This window comes from Otolemur garnettii, unplaced genomic scaffold, assembly GCF_000181295.1.
Source record: "Otolemur garnettii isolate 467f Iridium unplaced genomic scaffold, OtoGar3 scaffold00156, whole genome shotgun sequence".
Lineage (NCBI taxonomy): Eukaryota > Metazoa > Chordata > Mammalia > Primates > Galagidae > Otolemur > Otolemur garnettii.
Genome location: NW_003852551.1, coordinates 3,964,603 through 3,975,440, shown reverse-complemented (window position 1 = coordinate 3,975,440; position 10,838 = coordinate 3,964,603). Strand labels below are relative to the sequence as shown.

The 10,838-nt window shown below is 49.3% G+C and overlaps 1 protein-coding gene across 2 annotated transcripts in view; it reads right to left on the bottom strand.

Annotated features, from left to right (window-relative positions):
- Window positions 1-1,017: 1,017 nt before the first annotated feature.
- THEMIS2 (thymocyte selection associated family member 2) overlaps window positions 1,018-10,838 on the bottom strand; it is a 15,329-nt gene continuing 5,508 nt past the window's right edge. The window contains exons 3-6 of one of the 2 annotated variants that reach the window (XM_003799828.3): window positions 8,723-9,133; window positions 5,804-6,867; window positions 2,449-2,596; window positions 1,018-1,887 (exon numbers count right to left, since the gene is read on the bottom strand). In XM_003799828.3, coding sequence (XP_003799876.1) covers window positions 1,832-1,887; window positions 2,449-2,596; window positions 5,804-6,867; window positions 8,723-9,133 — 1,679 coding nt within the window. In that variant the 3' untranslated portion in view covers window positions 1,018-1,831. Of the gene's footprint in view, window positions 1,888-2,254; window positions 2,597-5,803; window positions 6,868-8,722; window positions 9,134-10,838 lie in introns of those variants that run through there. The other variant, XM_023519122.1, reaches the window with a different exon arrangement.

The following is a 10,838-nucleotide window of genomic DNA, read 5'->3' as shown; positions in this document are numbered from 1 at the left end:
TAATAATGATACCAACATGTTTATTATTTACTATGTGCTAAGCACTGTGTTAAATGCTTTCCAAAGATTATCTCTGCCCTTTAAAACAATCTTGTGAGGTAGATGACTATCAGTTTCATTTAACATGTCAACTTTGGCCTGGCCCCCGTTCTGTTTCTTGAAACTGAAGCTTAGCGAAGTTAAAATAACTTGCTCAGAATCCCAGCAGGAGGGTGACAAGCTGGGGTCCTCATGCCTTGCCAGTCCTCACCCTTCACCACTGCAGTAGTCAGCCTGTCCCCCAGTCTTTAAGATCAGCCATTGTCTACCCCAAGAAGTAAGGGCTTTTTTTTTTTTTTTTTTGCAGTTTTTGGCTGGGGCTGGGTTTGAACCTGCCACCTCCGGTATATGGGGCTGGTGCCCTACTCCTTTGAGCCCCAGGTGCCACCAGGAATTAAGGACTTGAATATGATTTGTAAAGAGTCTGGCACACAGCTAGAACTTAATAAATGGTCTGTTATCATTCACATAGAACAGCGGTTCTTGGGTTGCCTAATATCAGATATTTACATTACGATTCATAACAGTAGCAAAATTGCAGTTATGAAGTAGCAACAAAAATAATTTTATGGGCTCGGCGCCTGTGGCTCAAGTGGCTAAGGCGCCAGCCATATACACCTAAGGTGGCAGGTTCAAATCCAGCCTGGCCCACCAAACAACAATGACGGCTGCAACCAAAAAATAGCTGGGCGCTGTGGCGGGCGCCTGTGGTCCTGGCTACTTGGGAGGGACCAGGAGTTGGAGGTTGAGCCCAGGAGTTGGAGGTTGCTGTGAGCTGTGATGCCAGGGCACTCTACCCAGGGGGACAGCTTGAGACTCTGTCTCAAAAATAATAATAATAATAATAATAATTTTATGGTTGGGGGTCACCACAACACGAGGAACTGTATTAAAGGGTCGCGGAATTAGGAAGGTTGAGAACCACTGATACAGAAGCTCAGTTGTTTATATATATATATGTCCAGAAAACCACTAAATACTTGGGAACTAAGTTCTTGAGGTGATGTTGTCTGGGCTAGTCTTGAACTTCTGGGTTCAAGCCATCCTCCCATCTTAACCTCTCGGGTAGCTGGGACTATAGATACATACCACTGCACTTGGCAATGTCATTTTTATTTTGTGCCTTTAGAATGAAATGATCTTGGATAGTCACTTACAACTTTGACAATATCTTAGCACCATCTGATGAAACCTACCAGTTTTTTGCAACCTGGGGTCTCCACAAAGGTCTTCAACTGGCTTCCCTCATTTCACTAATTTTCTGCTCTTGAAGCCAGGCTCCCCCCTGCAGCCCCCATATGCTAGGTGATTCAGTGACCAGGAAGACACAATTCCGGTCTCACAGGCGTTAAAGCTTGGTGGGCAGGTGGAAGCAGGAGGGAGGAAAAGGGGGGAGTGGCAAACATTTTAAAAAGTTTGTCAGTGCAGTGTGATCAAGACTGAAGCTCCTTTATCGAGAGGCAGATGGCAATGTGCTGCCATCCCCAAGTTTGGTGGCCTCTTTGACTCCTCTCTGGGACCACTGGTCGGGATGCAGAATTGAGTGCAACTCCACTGGTTCCTCTGTATACCATGTGCCGGGTGCTGGGCCCAGGAAAGGCACCCTCAGTGACAGGAGCTTAGAACCTGAAGGAAGCTGCCCTATTTTGAATCAGTCCCCACAGAGCCATTCCCTGTTGCAGTCTGATTTCTGTGAGTCCTTGCCCAGGCCCTTTTAGAAGCTTGTAAGGGTTGGCTGGTGTTTCAGATTCCCTGAGAAGCAGCAGTTAGGAAGCATGGTTTACTCCAAAACCTACATGGTTTTCCTAAAGTGCTCAATTACTTCTTCATAATCATGTTCATCTTCATCTGCAAAAGAGTCAATGAAGGGCTGGGTGCGGTGGCTCCCACTGGTAACTCTCACTCTTTGGGAAGCCGAAGCAGGAGGATCACTTGAGGCCACGAATTTGAGACCAGACTGATCAATATAGTGAGACCTGGTCTCTACAAAAACAAACAAAAAAAGAGTCAATGAGGATCTTTGGCTTAGGCAAGTTCCTTCCTCAGTTTAGGGTAGTTTCCTCACCTATATAGGGAAGGAGTTGGCCTGGATGCTTTAAGGTCTTTGCTAGCCCAGAAACCACTATTTGTTCTGTTTCAACACTTTGTAACCATTTCATTGTCCTGTATGTCGCAGGGAGGGTAATGTGTTGGGGACTAAAGTTACTTTTCTTGCCAGGGCTCTAGAGCCCATGAGAGAGAGACAACTGGGATCTTTCCACCTGAGCCCAGCCCATATAGGCCGGTCCACACAGACCACACAGGGTTCTTCTGATGGGCAGGGCAGTCAGAGGGGAAAGAAACAGAAAAGGAGAGAGGAGGGAGGGGAGAAGCAAGGCCAAGGGTGAGTGGGGCCCGGCAGGGACTCACCCACATGCTGTGTTTTGGACCTTCGGCCACTCTTAGAGGCAGGAATCTTGCTGTACGTATTGGAGATGTCCTTGGTGCACTTTGGTGATGTCTTCACTTCAGGTTTGGGCAGCAGAGGAGGTTCCTGTACTTCTGGGATTTGAGAAGACTTTGGAGAAAAAGAACAGAAATCAGCAGGGTCCCCAGAATTGGGCACATACAGTCCATGAAATGTAATTCACTTAAAATGTCACTTCCTCTGCTTCCCTCTCTATTTCCTTTTCAGGGCAGGACCTCTAAGGACCCAGGTGATTTTGCTATAAGCATATGAAATATTCTTTTTTTTTTTGAAATTTTATTTTTATATTTTGTTTTTATTGAATCATAACTGTGTTCATTGATGCATTTATGTTTTTTTGGTTTTGGGGTTTTTTTGAGATAGAGTGTCATTATGTCGCCCTCGGTAGAGTGCTGTGGCATCACGGCAAACAGCAACCTCAAACTCTTGGGCTTAAGTGATTCTCTTGCCTCAGCCTCCCATGTAGCTGGGACTATAGTGCCTACCACAACGCCTGGCTATTCTTTTGTTGCAGTTGTTTAGTTGACCTGGACTGGGTTTGAACTCGCCACCCTCAATGTATGTGGCTGGTGCTGTAACCACTGTGCTATGGGCGCTGAGCCTTTTTTTCTTTTTGAGACAGAGTCTATGTCACCCTTGGTAGAATGCCATCACAGCTCACAGTAACCTCAAACTCTTGGGCTTAGGCAATTCTCTTGCCTTAGCCTCCCAAGCAGCTGGGACTATGGGCCCCTGCCACAACACCCGGCTATTTTGTTGTTGTTGTTACAGTTGTCATTGTTTAGCAGGCCCAGGCCAGGTTCGAACCTGCTAGCCCCCGGGTATGTGGCCGGTGCCCTAACCACTGAGCTACAGGTACCAGGCCAACACATGAAATATTCTTAGGCAACGGAGAATAAAGTCCAGTTGGAAGATGAGAAAAGGGTTGGGGGGCTGGAGATGTGTATCCCTGGGTGTCCACAGAGGGGCTCTATTGGGGCCTTAATTCTCTGGCTGAAGAGGAAAAATTAAAGTGGGGACAGCTCAGAAAGTAGCCACAAAGCCTCATGGCAGAGCTGAGAGGGGTCCCAGGAGGAAGCGGGTTGTTGCTGAATTCCTACTATGGCTAGATATTATATGCACATCTCCTCATTTAATCCTCGGGTGACCTTCTATGTGATTCTTTCTTTCTTTCTTTCTTTTTTTTTTGAGACAGAGTCACTATGTCACCCTGGGTAGAGTGCTGTGGCATCACAGCTCACAGCAACCTCCAACTCTTGGGCTCAAGCGATTTTCTTACCTCAGCCTCCCAAGTAGCTGGGGCTACAGGCGCCCAACACAATGCCCAGCTATTTATTTATTTATTTATTTATTTATTTTTATGGTTATAGTTGTCATTGTCATTTGGCAGGCCTGAGCTGGATTCGAACCCGCCAGCTCTGGTGTATGTGGCTGGCGCCCTAGCTGCTGAGCTACAGGTACCAAGCCATGCATGGTTATTTCAATGCCCAATTTATGTATGATGAGAGAGCGTGCCTTGTCAAACCTTATACAGGGCGTCTATAGCAGGGCGAAGGTTTGGACCCAGAATGCCTGAGGCCCCTAAGCCTGCACCAGGCCCTGCTGTAGAGAGCAAATGGTGCCACTCCGCTGGTCAGCAGTGGACGATACTATGCCCAGAGAGGAAAAGTTACTGATTCAGGGACAACAGCATTGACAGGGTCTAATGTCCCTCCCTCAGCAGCTAAAACTCAGGCTGAAGCCTCTTGATTCTTGTGCTGTGCTCTTCCCAACACTGTCCCCAGATGTCCCAGTCTAGAAGTGACTGCTCTAGTCCCACCCCAGATAGCAGCCCCTTCTGGGACTGAGACTACTCAGGATTCATCTTTCAGCTTCCACAGCTATCCTGATAGAGTCACTCGCACTCCTAGAACATGTGTAGTAACAGTTTCCACAGTGCTTTTTATCCAGCACATCCCCTCCCACCCTCAGCAGAACACAGTAGTTAGGCGCCCAGGCTGTGTGGTCAGACCCAGCTTCAAATCCCAGCCCTGCCACTTGCTGGCCATGTGATCGCTGGGAAACTACTTTGCCTCTCTGGGCCTCTTGTTTTCTTAATATCAGTGTTTACCTCAGAGGTGTCTTGCGAGCCAACGGGACAGTGCAGGTCAGGGTCTGCCACAGAGTGAGCTCCCACTAGGGAGCAGCTAGCAGAAGAGTGCTGGGGGTGACATTAGCTCAGGTTTGCTGCGGAGAAAACATGCTCAGAGGGGGAGCTGCTTGCCCAGACTACAGAGTGAGTGAAGTGGGATGAAGCCTACCCTTTTGTGGGGACTGCATGCCCGCTTCTTCCCCCTCTGTGATTCCCTTTGGCTCTGTTCAGCAGATGATCACTGGCCTTGGAGCAGGTGAGGCTCCTGCCCCCACAGAACTCTCTCTAGCCAGAGAAAGTCCCTCGAGTAAGACTAATTGCAAGTGACACTGTGCAGCAGAAGTACAGAAGAGGAAACAGGACTGTCCTTGCTGAGGGGGAATCTGGGCTTCCCCCTGCCCGTGACCATAAAGGAGGAAGGACACTGGTGGCAGAAGGCCCAGCCGGCCAGCCATGTGAGTACCAAAGCAGGAGTCACCTTCTCTGGCTGGAGCAGGGACTGCAGAATGTGGTGGTGGAAGACAGCCTAGGAGGCTGCACTGGAATCAGCTTATAAAGGAATCTGGATGCCTATTGGGGGGTTTGCATTATCCTCTGGCAATGGGGAGCCATAGAAAGTTCCAGAAGATGGAGCCAAGACCCATCAGTGACCCGGAATGATTTAGGAGGCCATTCTGGCATTTCTTTCTTCTATTTTTTTTTCTTAATAGTTTTTGGCCAGGGCTGGGTTTGAACCCACCACCTCTGGCGTATGGGGCCAGCGCCCTACTCCTTTGAGCCACAGGCACCGCCCCCTTCTGGCCTTTCTAAGAGGCTGCTAAAATAGTTTAGGCGAAAAATGATGTGACTTGAACTTGGCAAGAGCAGCAGAGGTAGCAAAGAGACGAAGAACACCATGAACTTGGAGTGTTTATGCTCAAGTTCCTGCCTCCCACTTACCAAGTGGGACCATGGGCAAGTCTCAGGGTTTCTGAGTCCTCATTTTCTCACCCATAAAATATGGATAATCACACCAATCTCAGGGTTGTGAACATCAAGGAAGAGTAATGAGTGAAAAGTATGCTAGTTACAAATTGCAAGTTACACCTGATTGTAAGAGAAACATGACAAAGAGGCAATGACCCCCACAGGGGACCCCCTCCCTGCCCATTTCTGTTACATGGTACCTTGGTGCCTCCCTCCTCGCTGCTCTGTCTCCTGCGCCCACTGAGGCCCTGACTTTTGGGGGGCCTGGGCGGGGGCCGTTGGGTCTCACAGACTGGTAACTTTCGAAGGTGATAGTAGAAGGCATCTGACAGCTCCTCCACTGTGGCTACAGGCAGGGACCCAGCTGGCCAGTCTCGTTGCCCCTTGACTTCCACAATAGTCAGGTCCAGCCACCGGGGAGGGATCTCAAAGCACAGGCCAGCCTCGGAGTCCAGGCTCACCAGCAGGAAGGGTTCTGTGATCTTCTCCTCCAACTGCAGGCCCAAGAAGGAGGCCAGAGGGTCAGTGGGGTGGCTGGGATCCTTAGCCACCACCTTGACCTCACAAGGCAGTGAGAACTGGGCAGTCAGATGCACCAGGCTATAGCGCCGGCTGTCATTCATCTCCTCCACGAAGCTGCCAGAGAAGTACAAGGGCAGCAGAATCTGCTCTTGGCACTCAGCCTCCTCACACTCTTCCTCCCCAGACTGGTCACTAAGCCTCTGACATACCAAGACGTCTGTGTCGCAGCCTTGGGTCCCACTAATCTGGCCAGACCCCAACACCTCCAGCCGATCACCCACAGCCAGAGACGTAAACTCAGGATTCTCCTCCCTCTCACCCTCACAGTCCTTTGTGGCCACCACCCGGAGTGGCTGGCCCGGCTGGAAAGCACCCAGGAGGTCATAGACGGTAGGGAACTCCCTCGGCCGCCTTCGAAGCTTGCCCTGGTAGGTCCCGGAGACCATGAAGTGTCTGGGTACTTTTCGGCCCTTGCTTGAGGCTAGGACCCGCCAGGGTGGTGAGGCCAGGCCATGGATGCAAAGCTGCTGGCCTTTCCGCAAAGACCTTGCCCATGGGCTGAGGAAGATGGGGGGCCCCTCTGGAACTTCCAGGATCTCCACGGCCAGGGGGAAGGGGCCTTCCCGGGCCAGGACCTCGCTCAGCAGCAGCGGTTTGATGAAATGGATGTGCTGGGTGGAGGCGGTGACATCCTCCACATCGACCTCCAGGGTAGAGGGGATCTTAACAATGGTCCTGCGCACTGTGGAGAGGGAGCAGCTCAGGGGTGTGACTCTCACCTCCCCAGTGCCCAACCCCCCACGCAAACAGCCTTAATCTGGGCTTGCTGACCTCGTTCCTGTTTTCACCTTTTCTTCCTTACCAGCATTTTCCTATTGTACCAGATGTTCGTCCACTCTTTTCCTTTAACCTTTCAAAAATTTTTTTGAAACATGTATAAAATAGAATAGTACAACGTACTCCCACATGCCTGTCACCCGGCTTCAACATCTAACTCATGGCCCATCTATTTCATCTACACCTCCAGCCACTCCCTCTCCACTGGATTATTCTAAATCAGAATAATTACATCTGATTTGAGTGGCTATGTCAGCATGGCCTGCTGAAAGAGGGGATAATTTAAAAATTGCTCATGCCTATAATCCCAGCATTCTGGGAGGCTAAGGTGGATCGCTTGAGCTCAGGAGTTCAAGACCAACCTGAGCAAGATCGAGACCCCATCTCTACTAAAAATAGAAAAACTACCCAGGCTTTGTGGTGGGCACCTATAGTCCTCAGAAGGCCAGAGGATCTCTTGAGCCCAAGAGTTTGAAGTTGCTGTGAGCTATGATGTCACAGCACTCTACCCAGGGTAACAGAGTTAAGATTGTCTCAAAATTTTTTTTTTTATTTAAAGAATAACCACAATGTTCTTGCTGTATCTAAACAATAATTATTTGATAATTCCTTACTATTGAATATCCAATCTGCTCAATCGCTTTTTAAATTTTAATTTGATTTTGAATATAATGTTACTAGGTGCCTTTCCAAATCTTTTCTGTGTTTAAAGAGAGAACTAAAACCTAATTGAGAAAAACACGGACCTTGGACAATTTATTTCCTCTCCGAGCATTGATTAGTAGTATCCCGAAGGATCAACTCAGGAGGTGGCTCTGGACTGGCCCAGCCACTGTGTGGTTTGATCCACATCAGACAGAAGGCAGGGCAGGGAACAGTCTCCCCATATGATAGATGAGAACACTGAGGCTTTGAGGGGTGGTGACTTCCTTCAGGTCCTATTATTGGGAATTTGGCTCTGTGCCACCTAAGCTGATAATTGGTTGAAGCTGGAAGCTGGGCACATGGGGGTTCTGTACACTGTCCTGTTTTCATCTTCCAAATGGCGTATGGATACCAGTGCTGTCTCACTGTCCCAGGCAGCCTTCCCAAAGCCCCACCCACCATTTTCTTTTTTTTTTACTACGGAATCTCACTTTGTTGCCCTCAGTAGAGTGCTGTGGCATCATAGTTCCCAGTAACCTCAAACTCCTGGCGATTCTCCTAAGCGATTCTCTTGCCTTAGTCTCCCAAGTAGCTGGGACTATAGGTGGCTGCCACAGTGCCCAGCTATTTTTAAAGATGGGGGTCTCGGCTCTTGCTCATGCTGGTCTTGAACCTGTGAGCTCCGGCAATCTACCCACCTTGAACTCAGAGTGCTGAGATTACAGGTGTGAGCCACCACACCCAGTCTCCCCCACCATTAAACCTTCGGCCCCCCTGCCCCCCAGATTGTAGTCTGTCACTACCATTTCCCACTAAAATGGTACAGAGTTCCCTGGGAAAGAGCTAACTTCAGTTCCTGGGGAGGAAACGTTCTAGATAAGAAAATCTGCTCAAGAACACACGGGTAGGTCAAAGGATTCAAGAAGGAACGAACTTGAAAAGGCTCCCATTGGCTAAAGCTGAGCAGCAATAAAAATAACTTCAGCATAAAAGCTGGCAAGTCACCTTGAATTCTAAGGCTGCCCATGGGGATGGGGATGTCTTCCATCAAAGCAGCTCCTTGGGTGCCTCTCTTTCCCTCCCCCATCGCCTATCCACCTGTCCAGGCAACTCACTGTGCATGATGGCTTGGATCTCATACTGGGGCTTCAGGACCAGGAACTGCCACGGTAGGGTGGGGCAGGTGAAGACGAGGTCCCCCAGGGCAGGGTCCTGCAGAGTCTGGAGCAGTGTTCGAGGGGCACTGGGCTCCCACTTCCAGAAGGGCCCCTTCTGCGATAGGGGCAGGTGTAGGATGACCTGTTGCTTCCCCAGTCCCAGGACACAGCGGGCACAGTGGGTCCCGAGGTACATTTCCACCGCCTCAAAAATGAGGAGTTGGTCCTCAGGCACTACCCTGGCCTCTGTGACAATTCTTTGGGTTGACATGAAGTAAACAGGCCGCTGCTTGGAGCTCCAAGTTATGGCAGAAGCCAGCTCTTCCAGGGTTTCGTAGCTCTGGGGGCTGGTGAGGGCGGTGAAGTAGCCTGTGGGGGACGATAGGGGGTGGGAGAGTCACTGTGGGCATCAGGGTGGGGCAGGCCTCAGCTGGGTCTAGGTCCTGGGCTGGCCTTTCAAATAGCCTGGCCCAAGTCCCCTCGGGCCCAGTGTCTAGAGTGGGTTTGCATCTGGAAATCTGCACTGCAGGGCTGGAGGAAGAAGGCAGAAGGTAACCGTGCCTGAACGGACGGTGAAGAGCAGGGAGTGGGTGAGGACATAGAGGGGCTATTGTCAGAGACACAGAGAGCAGAAGAGGGCCACATAACCTAGCAGATGCACTCGACTCCCACAATTCTACCTCCTGTCCCCAAGCTGCCTCCACTCCACCCCCAAGCTGCCTCCGCTCACTACCTCACTCCACTGCCTCCACTCTAGAAGCCTCACTAAGGCTCCCACACACCCGGAACCTACTGTTCCCACCCAGGGCTGTACAGGATCCTGTCTCTCCCAAACTAGAATCCCAGGAGCTACCTCTGACCACCCCTCGCCCCTGCATCCCACCCACCCACACTGGCTGCCCAGCTGTTCTGCTTTTCCTGCCCCAAACCCACAACCTGAATCTCATCAAGGAAATATCCAGACCGAGGGACATTCTACAAAAGTACTGGTCTGGATTCTACAAAAAGGTCAAGACAAAGAAAGTCTGAGGAATTGTTCCAGCCCCAGTGAGACTAAAGAAATAGGACAACCGGATACAACAGGTGACCTGGGACTGGATTCTGGATCGAGGGGAAAAACTGTCATAAAGGACATTATTAGGACCGTGGGTGAAATTCAAATGTAAGCTATGGATTGACAATAGTATTGTACCGAAATCAAACTTCCTGAATTTGTTCACTGAACTTTTGTAATCCTTGCTTTTAGGAGGTACACACTATAGTATTTATAATTAATATTTAGTCGTAAAGGGTTATCATGTCAGCGATTTACTCTCAATGATTCAAATATATATATATAATCCATATATATACACATATAGTAATATATTCGTATGTATGTGCATACAGAGAGAACAAATGTTTAACAGTTGATGCATCTGGATAAAGGACAAACGGAAGTTTGAGCAAATCTTCGGTAAATTTGAAATTGGAAATTATTTCAAAAGAAAACCCTCAAAATACAAAATGCATTTCATCCATATTAAAAAACTCTGGGTGCGGTAGCTCACACCTATAATATTAGCACATTCAGAGGTCAAGGCAGGAGAGTCCCTTGAGGTCAGGAGTTTGAGACCAGCCTGAAAAAGCGTGACACTCTGTCTCTATTAAAAATAGAAAAATTAGGCTCAGCACCCGTAGCACCGTGGTTACAGTGCCAGCCACATACACCAAGGCTGGCAGGCTCTAAGCCAGCCCAGGGCAGCTAAACAACAATAACAACTGCAACAAAAAATAGCCGGGCATCGTGGCAGGCACCTATAGTCCTAGCTACTTGGGAGGCTGAAGTAAGAGAATCACTTGAGTCCAAGAGCTTGAGGTTATGGTGAGCTGTGATGCTAGGACACTCTATCGAGGGCAACATAGTAAAACTCTGTCTAAAAAAAAAAACAAACAGAAAAATTAGCTGGCCATTGTGGCAGGCACCTGTACGCCCGGCTCCTCACGAGTCTGAGACAGGAGGATTGCTTGAAGCCAGGAGTTTGAGGTTGCTGTGAGCTAGGCTGACACCACAGCACTTTAGCCTGGGCAACAG